Raw genomic sequence first — 22,525 nt, forward strand, 5'->3', positions numbered from 1 at the left:
CACCAACGGACGTCGCTCAAATGCCTCTGGGCGCAGTTGGATAGACCTAAAACCAATCAGAGCGATCGTCATCGTGTAAAGCCATATGCTGCGTCCCAATTCGCCTAAGTTACACTACGCCATAAAAGTATGTACTCTTTAAGTGAAGAAAAGGTATTTACTTTTGAGTGTGTAGCAAAAAAAGTAGGCAAGCTTTGGGAGATACTACTTCGTCATCTTTATCGGACGGATCTGTCGCGTGCATCCTGTCACGTAAACTGCCCTGTCAATCATCTTGTCACAGTTAAAATCCTCTATTAAATCTAATTTAATTTCCTACCGTTTCGGAGAGAAATGTAGTAGCACGTTCATCTGCCAGTGGGTCTTTCATGGAGACTGTCCTCATGTGTTTGCAATTTGAATATAATAATGCATTTAAAAGTTGAATGGACGTCGCTCAAATGCCTCTGGGCGCAATTGGATAGACCTAAAACCAATCAGAGCGATCGTCATCGTGTAAAGCCCGCCTCAACGTTTCTGATTGGTGCCGCGATTTGGACGGATTAGAAATGGGCTTGAATGGGCTCTTTGCCAGACTACTTGCACAGCAAATCTAAATTTGCCGGAAGTTTGTCTGGGTTTTCCCAGGCTATCATTTTTGTCTCCTCTGATGTCACCTAGACATTGTGGTCTATTGTGTAATATTAACTATATAGCAAACTTTTAGCACTGACTGAAATCAGCTGATCTCGTTCTCTCATGACTTTGCTTTTACGAATCCCAAATAATCTCGTCCTCTGAGATTTGACGCAGCCTGACAGAGGCCAGCTTGTTAGAATACTGTAACAAAACTTTCTGGAAATGTGCGCATTAATTACTTCTCACTGCATCCCGTGGGATTACTGATTGACTTTCAAGTAATCCCCCCCACACACACACACACACATTATCTGTGTGACGGCTGCAGCGCCGAGTGACAGGAGAGATTCACTACGGCTCGATAAACACCCAAAGTCCTGAAGGGAGGCTCGTTTTTATCAGCTATTCTGAGTTCAGCTTGTTTAGTCTGCAGACACTCTTACAGCTGAGACACCGCGATGCACTTTTCCCTTTTTACTTTACTGTCATTCTAGTTTTCAATCAGTGTGTGTTTTTCAATAGCTGATACTGATGCTGGGTCTCCCGATGGCTGATAAATTGCTGATTCATTTCCTTTCTTATTCAGTACAACTATAACATTTAATGATCATGTTCATCTTGTGCATCGATGCTTTAATATTGTTTGTACCAAGATTCACATGATCAATAGCCCCTTTCACACAAAAATCCCAGCAAATTACCGTGGATTACATGGACGTACACATATATGCTGTACACACAAGCAACGACGTTCTGTTTTTTTACCATTAAAAGACACATTAATATTTACATTCTTACCATAAATTCACACATCAGCACCAAAATATTTTGTCCATAAAAGCCTGTTTTCCGTTCAGTGACACATGAAACTAATGCTTATGCAATGTTCAGGACTATGCCGAAAGAGGCGTTCTGTACTGTAACATCTATATAGTATATAATTATACTTTATAATCAAACTATCATAACAGAGTAATTTTAATAACTTCCTCTGTCGACATGATGCCGGTGAATCGCAGAACTGATGCAAACATACACATCGCTATGATCAGATGCTTTCTGAACTGCTGTTTCTCAACGCTGTTGTGTTTATTCTGTTATTGAAAGGAAATCTCGCAGAACATATTTACATATTGATATAAACGTGGCTCTCAGCAGTGGACGGCATTGTAAGGGTGGATCGCAGGGGTTCAGTCTGCAAGACTGCTGAATGACTGAAGAAACGTTATTAGCAAGATGGCAGAAAACTGTACATTTCTGGTCTATAACCAACAACGGAAATAATCACAGTTACAATAGCTTAATATGTGGGAGAGCGTTGCTATAGAGAGTGACGATATTGTATTGCAATAGTTAGCACTTCAAAGTCAATACCAAATCAAAACTAGTTAGCACATTATTTGTATTTGAAAAGGTTTAATGACAAAATATGGTTATGGTCAATCTTGTTGTATCCTTTCCCTGACCATGTGACTAAAACCCAAATGTGAGACGTTCAAACGGACCAATCAGATAATTACAACTTCCCCCATTGTACTAAAGGTGTGCCAAGTTCCCACATCTTGTCCTACAGGCCTTGATCACTATCAGCCCCTCTGAGCCTTTAGGAACTCCAAATGGTCCTTGTGGAAAGAGGGGTTGGAAAACAGTAAAGCAAATGTCTTTGTTCATTTCAAATATCTTGGATTATTTTCAATCCTATTGCGTCTGGATGTTCGTTAACAGTATCGCTGCATTATTTCAAACTTTTTTGATTTGATTAGATTAAAGTTTATTTCGAGCAAAAAAAAGAATATATATATATATACTAACACAATATACATTACACAACAACAATATACACAAAATTTAACAGTTTATCTCCCATATATATATATACATATCTATACATATACATTACAAATAACTATACACATACATATACACATCAATATGTGAATGTACATATACCTAAATACACATACACACATAGATACACATTACAATTGTGATACACATATCCACATACATTATTTACACATATAATACTTAGAAAGAAGTAGAACTCATTTGCTCCCACCCCCAATTCATTCCCTTATATTACACCATATAGCTGCTGCCTTTAAAGGTTGTATCAGCGATTTCAGGCCCAAACATAAATGATCACTTTCATCTAATCTTTCTTAAGGATCCGCTAGCTGCCCGCCCCATAAGCAGGCCGTCAAAAAAACGTGTCTCTGTAGGCAGCCTAGGCTCTGAGATCTGCACACAAAACAATTGGTTTCACCAACCACTCAAAACCAAAATAAATAGTGTTCCAACCAATCACGGACAGGGGTGGGTGTTGTGAGGTTTTGCGCTCGTGCACGACTGCCTATGACGGCTTGCTTATGGGGCGGGCAGCTAGCAGATCGTTAGGAAAGATTAAATGAATGTGATCATTTATGTTTGGACCTGAAATCGCTGATACAACCTTTAACTGTTAAATTAATAATAATTCATTTAAAATTAGTTTTTTTTCTAAGCAAAGAATGAAAAAGACCTTCGCTGTGAAATTATCGGGGTCACGTTCAGTCTCTTGTACGTCAGCAATAAGTGCTGCTGCAGTTCACCTAACGGCCACCGGTGTCGCTATAACACGGGTTTCTGAATTCTACATAGAGCTTCTTTAAATGAAAATGTGTATACATTATGTATTTGTGAAACATTTTATTTATACAAAAGAGATAGAATTTGCTGAAACTAAATGAAACTAAACTAAAAACATGTATTTTGCTCGAAATTCAAGTAAAACTTCTGGCTGATCCTGATAATAACATTAAATATTATATGCACACAGTCAGCCAGTCATTATTGGATAACAAACCCCTAAAGAAGTGACCCAAGTCCCAGTCTGATGAGCCTGCTGTGGTTTATTTTCAGATGGACTGCTTGTGCACTGTATTAACCATCAACCCCCTTGTTTTACCAGATATCTCCACCAGCCTCTGAAAAACCCTTAGCGGTCGTGATGCAGATTCAGTGTGTTCACTGCAGTCACACACACAGTTTTCTCCAGGTTTCTCAGCTTGTGTGAAGGTCAGGATGAATGCAGAGCTACTGCGACACATATATCTGATGAATCTGAGGCGCTGCGAGATCCAGAGGAGCGAATAGATGTGGTTTTATTAGGATAAATGATGATCGGTAGGTCGAGGCGTCAGATTATGTCTGTGGAAAAGAGCTGAGAGAAACGGTCCAGCCACAACAACACATAATTCACAATTTGACCTTGTTAATGCGGGGTTTTTTTTATGTACTTGTAGAAAAATGTATTTATTTTAAATATATTTTTAAACATGCACAAGATTATAGTAATAATAATAATTTAATTCAAAGTTATAAAATTAATTAAATTAAATACACGTTACACATCAATAGCAAAGTTATTGTTTTTTGCATATGTTTTCTTTAATTTGCAAGTTTATCAATAAGCATAAACTACACTGTAAACAATGATTTTTCATAATAATAATTAAATTAAAGGTTATAAAATTAATTAAATTAAACTAAATACACGTCTATAGCAAAGTTATTGTTTTATGTTGTATATATATATATATATATATATATATATATATATATATATCCTTTAATTTAGAGACAATATCATTTTATCAATAAGCACAAACTACACTGTAAAAAAATATTTTTAGAGTTGTTAAAACAAAGATTACTGGAGTACATTTTACAAGAAAATAATATTTCAGTCTTAAATGCACATTTTTAAAATAAATAGTTTCAAACATGCACAAGATAGTAATAATAATTTGATTAAAAGCTATACAATGATTTAAATTAAACTAAATAGACATGTCTATACCAAAGTTATTGTTTATATATATATATATATATATATATATATATATATATATATATATATATATATATATATATATATTCCTTCATTTGCAAGTTTATCAATAAGCTACACTGTAAAAAAAATGTTTTTTTTAGTTGTTGTTAAAACAAAGATTATCAGATTATTATTATTATTTCAAAATGTCAAAATTCAATGTGTTATATACTTGCTGTTTATTTTGGAGTGAAAATTGTAAATTCTACACGACATTTTTAGCGTAATATTTTGTTTTATTCAGTTGAATCCCAGATTTGACGTCCTGATGTGGGTGAACAGAATCTCCAGGGTTATTAGCACCTCCTTTCTGAACCCTTTTCTGTAAACTATTATTTGTTAAATAATTTTGCCTGTATTTTGTAACCTATTTGTGCAAAATGTCTTAAGTCGCTCTGACCCCACTGGATTCTCTTTGATCTCGATCTATAAATAGATTTTACTTCATGAGTTGGAGACAGCCATCGCTCCATTAATTCTGTTTGAAATTAGATGTCAGTGTCCGTTCTACTAATTGACTTTTACGGCGACAGGCCTGATTGACTCATCTCTCTCTTCCTCTGTCATCCGCTTCTCTTTCATCCTGTCTTTTTCACCTTTGGCTGAACATAAATGGAAAACACCTTCACAGAAACACCATGCGTCGCGCTCAAAAGAGAAATGTGCAGCTTGGATTTTTGCTAAAGCACTTAGATGAATTATTCAGGAAAAATGTTTGTCATTTGCATTGTAAAGTTAAATCTAAATTGTGCTTTTGCAGAGAAACAGTCTCATGGGTGTTGTTTACTTCATGTAAACCGTTACAGATAGTTACGTCACAATTTTTTCCAAAGAAAATATGGGTGCTGGCTGCTATAGGCCATTGCTATGCGGCACTTATATTCTGGGTGGTTGCTAGGATGTTCCTATGTGTTTACTAGGGATTACTGGGTGGTTGCTACAATGTTGCTGTATGGTTTCTAGGATATTCTGGGTCGCTGCTTGCTAGAATGTTGCTATGCAGTTACAAGGAGTCGTTGCTATGAGGTTACTAGTGAATTCTTGGTAGTTTCTAGGGTGTTGCTATGCGGTTACTAATGAATTCTGGGTAGTTTCTAGGGTGTTACTATGCAGTTACCAAGGTATTCTGGCTGGGTGCTAGAATGTTGCTATACAGTTACAAGGGAATCTGGGTCGTTGCTAAGGCATTGCTGCAAGGTTACTAGGGAATTCTGGGTCGTTTCTAGGGCGTTGCTACAATGTTACTTGTGAAAGTGGTTTGCTATGCAGTTGCTAGAGAGATCTGGGTGGTTGCTAGAATGTTGCCACGTTGTTACTTGGGAATTCTGATTAGTTTCTATGGTGTTGCTATGTGGTCACTAAGGTATTCTGGGTTTCTAGGACTTTGATTTCTGGTTGTTTTTTATGAGGTAATAGGTTGGTAAAATAATCCAGATGGCTGCTAGAATGTTTTAACGTGGTTCTAGGGCGCTGCTATTATTGGGTGGTTACTACTTTCTGTATGGTTTCTATGATATTCTAGATTGTTACTAGGATGTTGCTATGCAGTTACTAGGGATTTCTGGGTGGGTGCTTTGAGGTTACTCTAGGGAATTCTGGGTGGTTGCTAGGGTGTTGCTATGCAGTTACTAAAGTGTTCTGGGTTGGTGCTAATATGTTCCTATGCAGTTACTAGGGATTTCTGGGTGGGTGCTTGGATGCTGCTTTTAGGTTACTATAGGGAATTCTGGGTGGTTGCTAGGATGTTGCTATGTAATTTGTTTCTAGTATATTCCGGGTGGTTGCTAGGATGTTGCTATGCAGTTACTAGGGATTTCTGGGTGGGTGATTGGATGTTGCTTTAATGTTACTAGGGAATTCTGGGTGGTTGCTAGGGTGTTGCTATGCAGTTCCTGGGGTATTTTGGGTGGTTGCTTGGATGTTGCTATGTTGTCACTAGGATATTCTGGGGTGGATGCTAAGGCATTGCTAGGTGGTTACTAGGGATTACTGTGTGTTTGCTACAACATTGCTGTATGGTTTCTAGGATATTCTAGATTGTTGCTAGGGCGTTGCTATGCAGTTAGTAGTGATTTCTGGGTAGTTTCTAGGGCATTATTAGGTGGTTGCTCACAAATGCCATTCATGTCTGTATAGCACAAGCATTGCTCAGTCTGAGCAGTCAGTTCAAATCCATAACCATGAGTATGAGCTGATGCTTGACTCGAGCGAACACCATTAATAACAGTGTGCAGTCTTTAAAATGAGGTTTGTGGCCAAGGTGATGCGTGTTAGTGAAGAACATGGAGAATTATGGGTCTAATACGAGCATCCGTCTCACTTCACTGAGGATCTCTCTCTCTCTCTCTCTCTCTCTCGCTCTCTGTTTCCTTTTCTGCCTGTTCTTTCTCTCTTTTTCTGTAAAGAACAACAGTCGTGTTGCAGAGAAGTAAAAATCCCTTGTATCACATACACAGAGAAATTGATTTTTATCTATACTGTATAAGCCTTTCAAGGTTTGCCACAAGGCTCTGAAGTTCTGATTCTGTAGAAGCCTGAAGTCACAAGTCCGTGTTTAACTCTTTCTCCTGTTATCAGATGAACTCTCATTGTCATTTGCGGAGCGTTTTCGTCAAATCCCTGTGCCCTGGTTTATCTGCATGATGAAGGACAGGTGAGGATATCTCGATAGAATCGGTGAGAGAGGTAAAGGGCAGGTCGTAGACTGGAAAATAGATATAAAGGAGCTGTAGAGGTTAATAGACTGATGAGAAGATGGTCACCATGTGACCTTTGACCTTCTGCACTGCAAAAAAAAAAAAAAACCATAGTGTTCTTCCTCAGTATTTTTGTGTAGTTTTCCAGTACAAATATCAAAAAAACATTCTTAAATCAAAATGCATTTACTTGAGAAGGAAAATGAATTAAGATATTAAGTAGAGATGCAATGATGTATCGGCCAAAAATCAGTATCAGCTTTTATCTGTATTAGTGATTTTATGCTTAAAATATATTGGCCAATTGGGTAAGAAAAATAATCTTTTGCCCCCTTTGGATTAAGTTTATTTTTCTGACCCTATCAGCAGATTTTTTTTTTTTTTGGCTCACTTAATTTTGATAAATTTTCTCAGGCAACAAGACTTAAATATCTCAAATAAATGTTGATGTCTGCAAATGTATGTTGATTTAAGAATTTTTAGGTGCTTGAACTGAAAAACAAGACAAAAATACTGAGGAAGAACATCATTTTTTGCAAGTGTGTCTCAGCAATACACTGATGCACCTGCATCTGGACTGAAGGACAAAGCGTTCGAGTCATTTTTGAGAATGCAAAACAGTATTTTTACGCTCTGTTGAAATAAGTGTAATCATACGGCACAGTTATGATCTTAATAATTGTGTGTTATTTGTCTGAGTTGTAGTTCTGCATTATTTACACCGGCTCTGGGATTTCACCTGCTGCTTTTTGTGGTCGTCTTGACCGCTCGGTGAATGACAGCAGCGTGTTTGATTGACAGCCTTAAATCCCACTGCATGATGAGTGGCGCCGTGTAAAGGGCGTCTTTGTGAAGCGCTCAGTAATTGCGGTTGTTAACGGCACTGCAGCAGAAAGCCTTCAATCAATAGCAGTGCATCTGTTCCACTCCACCCGTAAGATCACAGTCATCAAACCATTACGCTGAGAGGGTTTAAACAATCACTAATGTTACCTTTCAATAATCTCTGCACGGCAAAAACGTCTTCCTCAGTATTTTTCTTTTCTTAAATCAAGATATATTTACTTGAGAAGCAAAATAAAGCGAGTTAATGCTGAAAACAAGAAAAAAAATTAGGAAAACAAGATTATTATTTTTTTTTATAGCCAATGTGTCCCACAATGCAATGTGCTTTAAATTTCCACTGATGAATGAGATCATGTTCAACATCTCTTTCTTTATTAGTTCATTGAACTGTCCGACATTAGAAAACTTAAACACCAAAAATTTATTAAAAATGCAAACACTACTGTTCAATAGACTGGGGTTTGTGAGAAGTCTCTTCTGCTCATCAAGGCTGCATATTTTATCAAAAATACAGTAAAAATATTGTGAAATATTATTACCATTTAAAATAGCTGTTTTCTATGTGAATATAGTAAAGTGTAATTTATTCCTGTGATCAAAGCTGAATTTTCAGCATCATTACTCCAGTCTTCAGTGTCACATGATCCTTCAGAAATCACTCTAATATGATAATCTGATGCTCGAGAAACTTTTATGATTATTATCAGTGTTGAAAAGAGTCCAATTTTTGTGGAAACAGTGATTCATTTTATTTTTCAGGATTCTTTGATGAATAGAAAGTTCAAAAGAGCAGCATTTACTTGTATCTTTTATAACATTATAAATGTCTTTACTGTCTCTTTTAATGAATTTAATACATCTTTGCTGAATAAAAGTATTCATTTCTTTCAAAAAAAGTTAAAAGATCGTACTAACCCAAGCTTATGAACCTTAGTGTATTTCTGGGATGATAACTGAACTAAATTAACTGTTAAAACATGTATCTTACAAGTAATGCAGTTACATAATCAGATTTCTTTTTTAAGTAACTAGTAAACTAAAATTACTTTTAAATTTACAACAACATATCTGACTCAAAATAAGTAATGCAAGTTAACCCATAGTTTCCCCATTTATTGACTGACAGCTCCTGTCCTCTTGTTAAGAGAAATCATGAGTAAATGCAGAGGCGTTGTGTGGAAACATGATGGTTATTATTATAGTTCTAGACTAAATGTGAGGATTACTCATCTCACTTGCACAAAAAACAGATTCAGTATCCCTCACAATGAATAAAAACAGTGAAATGCAAACTCGGAACAAGCAATAATGTTATATAACACAAATATACTTTATGTATTTAATTTCAGTTTATTAACCAATGTCTTTGCTGCTGGCCTTCGATAATCCAATTTAACCATACAAATACGCAAACATGACTTTAAATAAACATCACATTTGTGTTTCATTTTGTTGTTTTTATTTCTGAAGTAAGAGTGTTGATTTTACTTCTCCTGCGTCCTATTCTTCTGTGAGAAAGGTTTGTTTGAGCGGCGCCCTCTACTGTACAGGAGTGGATCTGCATTTCCTTCAGCTTTAGGCTTATTCACTTTTGTTCATTTCACTTTTTGGGCCCTATCTTGCACCCAGCGCAATTGACTTTGTTCACCGACGCATGTGTCATTCCTATTTTGCACCCGCGCACAGCGGACTTTTCCCTCCACAGACACACGTCGGTAAATTAGGGAATGAACTTGCACTCCCGGGGGCGGTTCAGGGAAAAGAGGAGGCGTGTTCTGGCGCAAACGTTCCCTGGTGCTATTTTGCAGTTTCAGAAAACAATCCCGCCACTGACCAGGAGAAACCTCGTCTAAAGTCAGTGCCGCGTTGTGCATGTTATTCAGATGCTATTTTAATGGCACATGCTTGGCCATAATGTAGCGTGTGCACAACGCACACACATTTTGCTTCGCTCATCTACACACACACGCAGCAGTTCCATTTTTGCAAACCATTCATTATTACAAGTAAAAATATTACCACACGAGGGAAATCATTTTTGTGTCCATGAAGATGTGAAAAATAGGCATAAATCTAGCTTACACATTTACCCAAATTATTATACGCCTGTTTAAGCGAAGCTAATTTGGGTGTGTTTCTCCATCCCCAATGTCACTTCTCTGTGTTTTACGGCCCTGACGAGAACGTCGGTCTCCTCGGCTGTGAACCGCTCCTGGCAAATCCGCCGTTATAATAGCCTGCTCTTAAAGGGAATGTGAGATGACGCTCTGATTGGTTTATTTCACGTTACGCCCAAACCACACCTATGAGTAATGAAGCGACTTCAGACCAACACATTTTAGATTTGCGTCGGGCGCAAGAGTCATTTATCCCGCCGGTATAATAGCAACAGCGCCTGAGACCCTGTTTCATCAGTCACTGTACAGTAAATCTAGAACTGCATTCCCATCAGCCGAACGTAACCGTGATCTCGAGGCTCGAGCACTTCTCTTAAGAATAGACACCGAAGCACCTCCTGAATAACACAGTTTTGTGAAGATCCATTAGGTGAACATATTGAAATCCTGAGGAGTGGAATCTGATCATATGCTTCAGCACATTCAGATGGAAGATCCAGACAGATCAAATTACCCAGAATCCCCTCTGACCAGCTTCCCAAAAATGCTTTCAGCAGGATTTGAACGATCAGGTTATCCTGGATCAGGACAGATTAGATTTGATTATAGGATCAGAAGAAATTTACTATAGGATTAACGGAGCTGATTATCACACACACACACACACACACACACACACACACACACACACACACACTCTCACACACACACACACACACAGTGAAAATAAAATCTGAACACAGATAAACACACAGGCTTGAGGGAGGAAATGTTTTCGTTTCAGCTTTTGAACATGTAGACCTCAAAATATTTTTAGTTTTTACATTTAAGTTTTAAGATTTTATTCCAATTTTTATTCAGACTTATAAATTATGAACCATGTAAACAGATGAAGCGATCTTGGGAAACAAGCATCTTACTGCCAGTTGTGGTTTGCTGCTTATGTTGTATATCACACACTGTACAAACAGACTAACATCGTTACCAGCTACACACACATCCACATAGACACACTCTCACAGACACACACACACACACACACACACACACACACACACACACACACACGTCCACACATCCACACAGACACACTCTCACAGACAGACAGACACACACACACACACACACACACACACACACACACACACACACACACATCCACATATTCACACACTCACAGACATACACACACATCCACACAGACACAATCACACACACACACACACACACATCCACACAGACACACTCTCACAGACACACACACACACATATCCACACACTCACAGACACACACACACACACACACACACATACTGATGATGCTGAACGTGATTCGTGACTCGTATGATAAATCATGATGACTCTATATGACTGTAATCCTGTATGACTGTCCTCTCTCTGACATCATGGCTTTCTCCTTCTGCAGGTGCATCTCACAAAACAGATTTAACCCCAAAACCCAATTATATTTTTGTATTTATTTATTTATTTTTGAATGAAAGAGTATGCATAAAGAACCGTTATGATGTTTTGTAATGACAATTAAAGTTTAAACACTGTAACACATTATATTTAAATATTACTGTACTGTAACTGGAATATTACTCACGTAGCAAAAAAAAAAAAAACGTTTTATATTAATTATATTATGTGTATATTCACACACACACACACATATATATTTCCTCTTTGGTTTTGTGGTAAAAATATGTCTGGAGTTGTTTTTATTATTAATGCCATCCATTAATTCATTATAAATAAATGATCATTAATTCAGCATAGAGCATGTTTCTGTGTGTGTGTTTAGGTTGGAATGGGTGGAGATCATCGAGCCGCGCACCCGGGAGCGCATGTACGCTAACCTGCTGACGGGCGAGTGTGTTTGGGACGCCCCGCCGGGCGTGCGGATCAAGCGCAGCGGACAGGACCAGTGGTGGGAGCTCTTCGACTCCAAAACGTCCCGATTCTACTACTATAACGCTTCTACCCAGTGCACCGTTTGGCACCGCCCACAGAGCTGTGACATCATCCCGCTCGCTAAGCTTCAGACGCTGAAGCAGAACACCAACATGGCTCCGCCCGCGACCACGACCAGCGCCGACAGCAGCCCGGCCCGCAGCGCCGTCAGCACCACCTCATCTCAGGAGCACGAGGAGAAGACGTCCACCGCCGAGGAGGGAGAGAGGTGAGTCCAAAACAATGAAGCGCAGTGAAAGTGTATCAAATAATGTGTTTTTCATGCTTGAATGTTCATTATTTTCCCCATGTTCAAAGGTGACATATTATACCCCCCCTTTCACAAGATGTAATATAAATCTATGGTGTGCCCAGAGTGTGTCTGTGAAATTCCAGTTCAAAATACCACCCAGATTATTTATTACAGCTTGTCAAAATTGCCCCTTTTTGGGTGTGAGCAAAAACGCGCCTTTTTCGCGTGTGTCCCTTTAAATGCAAATGAGCTGCTGCTCCTCCGCCCCGTTCAGAAGACGGTCAGTCCTTTACACGAGCTTCGGATACTCCGGAGAGAGAGGTGAGATGAAAAATGGAGCGCATTAAAGGGGTGGTTGATTATGATTTGACTTTTCTAACTTTAGTTAGTGTGTAATGTTGCTGTTTGATCATAAACAACATCTGCAAAGTTACAACGCTCAAAGTTCAAAGTAAAGGGAGATATTTGCTTTTAAAGAAATCGCTTTTTAAGGACTACAACAAACGGCTGGTAGAGACTACACCACATTCCTCCCGGGTTAGTGACATCACCAACCCTAAAATTTACATAAACCCCGCCCCCTGAACACGATTTATAGATTATCAAGACAGAATATGCTAGTCAATGACTAGAAGATAACTACACATCAGCTTCATAAATTCACCAACTAACCATTCAGAAATGTCCTGTTGCTTCTACATGTTGTCACTTCTTCTTGAGTCTCTCCATCATTGTCTGACTTCATCTGGTTTGAACATAAAAGGCGAAAAAAAATATATTTTTCAGTGCATGTGTGTGTGAGGTAAAAGGACAAGCACACTTCAAGCACACTTCCCTTACAAACTAGCACTATGTGGGACTACTACCACTTTGCTGTAAACAACACTTCTCACAATTAACTACTTGTGGCAGCTGTAATCTGTAAATAAAAAAATTTTTTATTAATTTGTGCAGGCCTACTTTGCTGATGATTGTTTTTTTTTAAAGAGGCCGTATTATGCACTTTTACGAAGTCTTGATTTTATTTTTGGGAATCTACTAGAATCTACTTTTAGGATCTACTTTTCATGCATTATTTTCCCCATATTCTCCATTGTTGCGGCTCCTCTCTTCCCAGTCTGTCAGTAACGCTCTGTTTAGTTCCTGTCTCTATGAAGCCCCTCCTCCTGAAAAGCACACTGTGCTCTGATTGGTCGGCTGGATCAGTGTGTTATGATTGGTCGAATGCTTCGAGTGTGTTTGGGAAATGTCCCGCCCCTTAACCATAAAGAATACCATAACCATAACCGCCAGTTTAACACACTACTAACTAACTCAACCAGGCCCCGCCCCTTTATTCTGCGTATTAATTATTATAATGAGGAATATTGTGACGTGTTATGAGGAATATTGTGTATCTATCTATCTATCTATCTATCTATCTGTCTGTCTGTCTATCTATCTGTCTGTCTGTCTGTCTCTGTCTGTCTGTCTATCTATCTATCTATCTATCTATCTATCTATCTATCTATCTATCTATCTATCTATCTATCTATCTATCTACACTCACCTAAAGGATTATTAGGAACACCATACTAATACTGTGTTTGACCCATAGACTGTAAAAAAAGATGGACGACGCCCCTTCGCTCTCTTCCATTGATGAGAACTGAAGCCGTCAGAGTCCCGATATGGTGCTGACATATTGGAACTTGAGTCTGCGCAGTAGCGATTTCGGGACCAGACCTGCGCAGTAGTGAGCAGGAAGTAAAGCCGCGAAATCAGCGCTCCGCCCTCACTCTCGCAGAACGGAGAGTGGATTCTGCACACTTTTTAAAAAATTGATTGCAGTACGACAAGAGGCTTGTTAAAACAAAGTAAATACAATCTCCTCAGTCCTCCGAAGATCCCGAAAAAAATGTCCGTTGGTGCTTCAGTGACTACTTCGCTCGGAGAACCTGTCAATCACAGCTGTCAATCATGAGGTTACACCACCGCATCACGTAACTAACTAAAAACCAACTTATTTTTGAAACAGACACTTGAACTTACATCAGCGTGATAAAAACGACAGCAAATGAAAGAAACCACCTTTGGAAAAAAGATATTTGAAGTGTAATTTAATTGTTTAGTTGATCTTACGTCCCATTGAATAACACGGGGAGGCGGGGCTTATGACCTATATTAGGACCAGTCACTGGGGGGCGATCGAGACATTTTGGCTTCACTTTTCAGGGCTTGTGCGGCACGCTTGGTTTGACCCCCTTTCGCCTTCAGAACTGCCTTAATTCTACGTGGGATTGATTCAACAATGTGCTGAAAGCATTCTTTAGAAATGTTGGCCCATATTGATAGGATAGCATCTTGCAGTTGATGGAGATTTGTGGGATGCACATCCAGGGCACGAAGCTCCCGTTCCACCACATCCCAAAGATGCTCTATTGGGTTGAGATCTGGTGACTGTGGGGGCCATTTTAGTACAGTGAACTCATTGTCATGTTCAAGAAACCAATTTGAAATGATTCGAGCTTTGTGACATGGTGCATTATCCTGCTGGAAGTAGCCATCAGAGGATGGGTACATGGTGGTCATAAAGGGATGGACATGGTCAGAAACAATGCTCAGGTAGGCCGTGGCATTTAAACGATGCCCAATTGGCACTAAGGGGCCTAAAGTGTGCCAAGAAAACATCCCCCACACCATTACACCACCACCACCAGCCTGCACAGTGGTAACAAGGCATGATGGATCCATGTTCTCATTCTGTTTACGCCAAATTCTGACTCTACCATCTGAATGTCTCAACAGAAATCGAGACTCATCAGACCAGGCAACATTTTCCAGTCTTCAACTGTCCAATTTTGGTGAGCTCGTGCAAATTGTAGCCTCTTTTTCCTATTTGTAGTGGAGATGAGTGGTACCCGGTGGGGTCTTCTGCTGTTGTAGCCCATCCGCCTCAAGGTTGTGCGTGTTGTGGCTTCACAAATGCTTTGCTGCATACCTCGGTTGTAACGAGTGGTTATTTCAGTCAAAGTTGCTCTTCTATCAGCTTGAATCAGTCGGCCCATTCTCCTCTGACCTCTAGCATCAACAAGGCATTTTCGCCCACAGGACTGCCGCATACTGGATGTTTTTCCCTTTTCACACTATTCTTTGTAAACCCTAGAAATGGTTGTGCGTGAAAATCCCAGTAACTGAGCAGATTGTGAAATACTCAGACTGGCCCGTCTGGCACCAACAACCATGCCACGCTCAAAATCGCTTAAATCACCTTTCTTTCCCATTCTGACATTCAGTTTGGAGTTCAGGAGATTGTCTTGACCAGGACCACACCCCTAAATGCATTGAAGCAACTGCCATGTGATTGGTTGATTAGATAATTGCATTAATGAGAAATTGAACAGGTGTTCCTAATAATCCTTTAGGTGAGTGTATCTATCTATCTATTTATCTATCTGTCTATCTACTGTATCTATCTATCTATCTATCTGTCTGTCTGTCTATCTGTCTGTCTCTATCTATCGATCTATCTATCTATCTAGCAATATTGAAATATATTTGGAGCAAATGCGAGTGAAACGCTCACACTGTCGAGCCCTGGAGGAACTGTGAAAACATCCCAGAATCCCTTTTAATTTCACCCTAGGCATCGCTGAGACCCAGACGACATCGGAGGAAGTCAGATCTCACTTAGTTTGAGCATGTGAGCTAGTTTCCCTGTTTAACGGTGCATCCCAATACAGTCTTCAGACGCTCTTAAAGTCAGACAATTCTTGTTTTTATTAGTTTCGTTAGATCATCGCTGTAAGTGGTTTTGATAGCTTGACTGGACCAGAAATAAACAGCTTCCTGTCTCTATATGTGCACAATACAATGCATGCTGTTTCTGCAGTATATAGTACATATTCTGTACAGTAGAGATCCACCGATATTACAATTTTGGTCGATACCGATAACCGATAATTCTTTATATTTGAAAGCCGATAACCGATATATTGGCAGATAAATCCAAATTCCAAAGTTTTATATAATTTTTACAGCCTGATTACAAAAACAAAAGTCTCATCATTAAAGGTCATGTCCCAAACACACAATTATAATGATGTTCTCATTATGATTTTATGTAGTATATTTGACAGACTTGCGCTGCACATGTTGTATTAGCTCTATTTTCCTTTTTGAAGTGATTCCAATCATATTTCAAGCAATTCAAAAAATGTCTAAAGATACATCTTTTGTGTCAGCACCTGACCAATTAATACTAGCACTTACTTTTTCTTTTCTTTTCTATTCTATACTATTCTATTTGTTTAAAAAAAACCTTGCTATGTGTACTGTGCTAGACTAACTGAGATCTGTTGCACTCTTGTTGCTCTGATTGCTTCTATTGCTCTCCTCATTTGTAAGTCGCTTTGGATAAAAGCATTTGCTAAATGATTAAATGTAATGTAAATGTAAATTCAAAACCATCATGTTGAACAGTGCACATCTGAAGTGTCTCAGCTGAAGACAATTATCCATTATTTATCGGCTGTAATACATTGGCCTAATTTTCTTATCAGGCCCATAACGATAACATTAAAAATGAACATATATCGGCCGATACCAATATGGTGGCTGATATATCGTGTATCCCTACTATACAGTATGTCGAGTAGAGCACAACAGTCTGAAAATCCCACTTAATAGAGAAAGCAATACACTACTGGTCAAAAGTTTGGAAAAATTAAGATTTTTAAATAATTTTAATACGTTTTAATCGATTTTTAAATGTTTCCAAAAGAAGTCTCTTATGCTCACCAAGGCTTTTGACCGGTAAACCTTTCAGACCCGATGCGTCATGAGCTCTGAGGTTCTCATACAATGAAATATGCTTCTTAAAAGCCACAAACACAGTGTGATTTTTCATTTAACTGCTGAATTCTTTCCGGAAACCAAGAGAAGTGGGCGGTCGGTGTTGCACTCAGCATTTGCACGCTTAGTGCCGGATGGCTTGATGCGCAATAGTGAGAGATGTTTATGAATTTGCATGCACAAGAAAAAAAAAAAAGAGAATGGATTAAAAGGTAATATTGAAAGACACAGATGTAATGCTTCAAGCTGTTATTTAGATTCATTATTCAAACAGTGTCGCACTTAAATAGTTTCATCCCTTGAGGAACGCGGGGACGAGAAAGGGAGGGTCGTGAAATGATTTTGTCTGACAGAGAAGGAGGAGGCCGAGGGAATGAAAGAAGAGAGAGCCATAGAATGTGTAAATTGATTTGAAGGTCGGATATCCATGAATAATTAATATCCAAAGGAAAACACTGCTCACTTTGTAGTGGGTCTCTTGCTTGGGAGAGAGACTGAGTGAGAGATAAGTTTCTTGTGTTCGGAGTTCTAATCCGGCTGCTAAAGGACACACACACACACACACACACACACACACACACACACACACACACACACACACACACACACACACACACACACACACACACACACATTTGGCTGTGTAATCCAGTCTGGTCATGGGGAGCCTTCATCGGCCCGTGGTGGCCAAGTGCTGAATTGATTTTACACACTTTTTTTTCTTTAACGCTCAGAGGCCTTTTCTGTGCGCTTTAAACTCACAGACCTCTTAGATTTAGATCTTTAAAAACGGCCTTTGAAGGACTGAGATTTTTAGTGGTACTTGATCTAAAGTCAGACATCACTTTTATCACTGCTCATAGTTAGTGTTAGTAATTTGAACAACCCTAACATTCTCATTAAAACACTGAAATAACTTTCTTTCAGCTGATATCATCAATCCCTCGTGTAAAATAGACACTTTGTATCATCCAGTCACTTGCTCATGGAATATTTCCCATTTAATTTGCATTTATTTTTCTCATTGAGTTTCACTTGGAAATTCATCGCATTTGAGAAATAAAATGGTTTGTGATCATTTCAGAGCAAGACATCTTTAACATGGGGTATAGAAGTTGTTCGTGTTTTACAGTTTTTTTCAGTCGCTAACAAGCGTTTGTCCAACCAGTGTTCACATTTTCAAAACTCTAAACACAATTAGCACAGCATCAGTCTTTTGTGGCCATACCATTCACATATTTCTTGTATTTTTCACACAATATGCAGTCAGTGAACACATTTCCATAATGCTTAAATTTTCTTAACAGACAAGCTATACCTCCCAACAAAATTATAGAGTGTTTTTGTAGTATTTACAAATGTTAACACACAACATCCCACAACAGCAAAAACAATATTCCAAACCTTAGATACAGTATGGACTGCATTTATTTACCATTTACATGAAACTTTTACCATTTTTGTAAATTTCATGATTTTAGCAAAATGTGATTTTGATTGCTAGCAAAATGTGTTGCTTTTGAACAATGTCATGAAGAAACAAGCTTTTCGAGTCCATATGCATCTTCCTGTAATGATGCTGAAAATCCAGCTTTTCATCACAGGAATACTGTAAATTACATTTTACACATGACATACATATTTTTAAAAAGAAATCAGTTATTTCAAATTGTACTAATATTTTACAATATGAAAGTTTTTTTTAAAAAAACCTCTGCTTCTGCAATGATATCAGTTCAAAAACAATATATCAGTGAGAGAGTCAAGGAGCTACAACGACAATATGTCCAGATATAGTGTACTGTATATTCAATTCAATGTCCAGTTCTATAAGCTTTGCACTTTGCAAGTAGGTAACCTACACAGTAATATGTTACAGTACAGTATAGTATACAGTGATGATATGATTTACATAAACTTTGTTTTGAGAGTTATGGAATTGGAGGCCAACCAGGCCCCTCATGAATTCATATACATAGATGAGGCAGGATTCAATCTGGCCAAAAGGCGTCGACCTGGACAAAATGTAATGTTTTTGCTGTTGTTTTTTTGTTCAGAATGCTCTTGTGTGTTTCATGGATATTTTTCTACTGTACCTCCTGTAGTAAACAGTAAAGGAATAAAAACTGATTTGCTTTTTACTGGAATGTTTATGAATGTGAACAGTACTGTACATGTGGACATACAGTTCCCAACCAAGAAATTTAGTGTAAAACGGTGGATTGCATGTTTTGCATGCAGATACCTGTAAAACTGAAACATAAAAGTCTATACAGTTTTAGTAATGTCAACAATAGCCAGTATTTTGAAACCTGGTGTACTTTGATTGACTGCATGTACCTTGTGAAGTGAAAACAAGTGTTATTCTTTGACAGAATAATTTCATTTTGAGTCAGATTTCCAGTGTTTTGGTAAAGTTAGTGTGTGCACAGAGAAACATGTGTTCTGTTTTGAAATGAAGAGTTAGTGTATATTTAACAAAATGTGTTTTTGAGAAGACAATTAACCATTTGGCCAATTGTGTTTTGTAGGTGTGAGTCTGTGTTAAGAGTTTAGAAAAATTATCTGAAGTATGGGTAAGCGCTTGTTAGCGATTGAAAAAAACTGTAAAACTGAGGGGTTTATTTCGCTGTTATTTTAAGTGTGGTTTTAGTGTTGTGTTTTTATGGTTGTATTAATGTGGTTTAGATATTGTACTGCACTTTGTTCAATGGTCAGTTGTGTAAAAGTGCTTAATAAAGAAAATAAACGAAGCATCTTAGCTTCAATAAACTGACTTTTTTGGACTGGAAAGTGAGTTTTGAGGTCTGAAGTTTAGGAGAACGTCTACAGAGCAAAACAAGCTTATTTTATTCAAAATAAATGTTCCTATTTGATTTAATTTTACAACGTATGACCCTTTTGAAAAATAGTAAAGAAGTTTGTATTCATTATTAGTCTTATTTTCTCTTTTCTGTTTAATAGTAAATAAGATTTGATTTACTTTTTAAGAAAGGGTCCGTATTATAAAAAGTAAAATAAAATAAGAAGAACATTTATTTTATTAAAATAATAAATATAAATAGTAAAGAAAATCTGATTTATTATAAAATAGTCTTATTTTTATTTTCCCTTTAATAATAATAATAATAATAATAAATAATTAACTGTTTATTAAAGGGGATATATCATGAAAGTAAAGTAAAATAAAATAAAAAGATAAAGATTAAAAAGATAAAATAATATATATAAAAATAAATAGAATTTAGATATAGATAAATAGATAAAATTAATATAATATATATTTCATTAAAAATGAATTATTTAAAATAAATGTAATAATTATTTTATTTGACTTTACTTTTCATGATAACCACTGTAATCAATATTAAAACAGTCTTGTTTTCTCTCGTTCAGGTTTCGATGGGGCACTGGCACCAGAGAGAGGATGCTCATCAAGGTGTCGGATCGGGAACCCAGTTTTCTGACGCAGGGAAACGGATACTCCAGTTCCTCCCCACGATCCAGACTCTCGTCCAGCACCGCCCCATCGGACCCCGAAGCCCCGCCCCTTTCCCTGCAGGACCGGCCCACATCACAGTCTCCATTCCTGAAGAGGGCGGAGTTAAGCGGCACTCAACGCCGATGCTCGGGCGATTCCCAGCCATCATCCCCTCGCTATGCGTACGAGCCTCCTTTATATGAGGAACCGCCCTCGGATTACCAGTCCCCGCCTATTTATGAGGAACCGCCCACTGACATGCACTGCGACCCCGCCTTTTTTGGTTCTGACAGATCTCCGGCACGAAAACCAGGTCTTTATCACTCGCCCAAGCAAAGCTCGTCTCCATACGGTCAACTTGTGTTGACGAGACAGCGCAGCTCAACGCCCGAGAAGACGCCTAACCAAGGCGATCGGGACTATAGCTCAAGTGGGCGTGACTACAGTTCAAGTGGGCGGGATTATAGCTCAAGTGGGCGTGACTACAGCTCAAGTGGGCGGGATTATAACTCTAGTGGACGGGAGTATAGCGCCGCTGGGCGGGAATATGTAAAACAACTAGTTTATGTTGAGCAATCTGGCTCCTCCCCTCGATTTCGCACGACTGAACGTTTGATGAGCTACGGGACCAGTTCTAATAGCCTATCGGCGGGATTTTCTTACGGTGGCTCTTTTACGCTACAGCACAGTCACGATCTCAATGGTGGCAACAGAAAACGTAAGAACCGGAAGCCGTCTTTGCCGGGAGGAGAGGGGGACGGCATGGGATTGGGTCTCGGGGCGATGATCACTCAGGCCCGCTTGGCATGGGAGGCTCAGCAGATGTTACATCAGCGAGGGGGCGTGTCCTCGGATCAGGGAGGGAAAGATGGGTATGAAAGTGACGGGGCGACGCCCCTGCCGCTGCCTGGGCCGGTGGTTCGGGCTTTCAGCGAAGACGAGGCGCTGGCGCAGCAGGAAAGCCACTGGAAACGGGCCACCCTGGACAGACTGGCATTTCCTCAGGCGCTACTAGAAAAGAGTCTGTCCATGCAAACCAACCTGGCATCACCTGAACCTTACCTCCATCCCTCGCAGGTAATGCACAGATACATGCACACTGCATCAGAAGCTCGAAACATTAGGGGCTTTCGCACCGGGTTGGTAGTCTCACGTAGCCAGACCTTCAGACTGACGGCAGAAGGTCTGGACTCAATCGCAGCTTTTCTTGGCCAAGGATGTTTGAATGACATGTAACGCAACCAATCGCTGTTCGTTTTGTTCTGCGTCATGTTTAGGGGCGTGACAGTATAATGTCCATAATATAACAGACTGGCGTGCATCTAATAAATTATTCTATCAAGATTGTTGTGCAAGTTTACTGCTATGGAGCCGCGAACTTCACATACTTTTGAAAATCCAGCGTTTAGTTGATCCTGGTAAGCGCTCATCGTCACAGTTGTAAACACAACAGCTTTCTTCTTCCACCAGGGGTTTTGGCGTCACAGCATTTGTTTCCAGGCGGACCGATAAAGATTATCGGAAAAAAATTATTAAATTATTTTTTAAGTACAGGTGACACTTGCCCTCTTGGATTGTTTTTAAGGGCATTTTTACCTCCCCATGAGAGCAGATTTTTTCTATTATACATCACAATGCGTGTTGTCCACTTACTTTAAAAGCCTTAATTCAGGTTTTTTTTATTTTTTTTATAAAATAAAAAAAGCTTCACTCAAAAAATGCTGAGTTGTTTCAAACCATGTTTGGGTCAAATATGGAAAAACCCAACCGTTGGTTTTAAAAGTTTAAAATAAAAAAGTAAAAAAAAACAACGGTTGGGTTTATCCAAATTTGACCCAAACATGGTTTGAA

The 22,525-nt window shown here is 38.7% G+C and overlaps 1 protein-coding gene across 1 annotated transcript in view; it reads left to right on the top strand.

Moving 5' to 3' along the window:
• Nucleotides 1-22,525, top strand: part of arhgap39 (Rho GTPase activating protein 39) — a 65,916-nt gene that overhangs the window by 14,954 nt on the left and 28,437 nt on the right. Inside the window, exons 2-3 of the mRNA XM_079888025.1 lie at nucleotides 11,959-12,336; nucleotides 20,590-21,751. Of these exons, the coding sequence (XP_079744151.1) occupies nucleotides 11,959-12,336; nucleotides 20,590-21,751 (1,540 nt within the window). The remainder of the gene's footprint in view (nucleotides 1-11,958; nucleotides 12,337-20,589; nucleotides 21,752-22,525) is intronic.

The sequence above is a fragment of the Squalius cephalus genome (genome assembly GCF_949319135.1).
Source record: "Squalius cephalus genome assembly, chromosome: 12".
Taxonomy (NCBI): Eukaryota; Metazoa; Chordata; class Actinopteri; order Cypriniformes; family Leuciscidae; genus Squalius; species Squalius cephalus.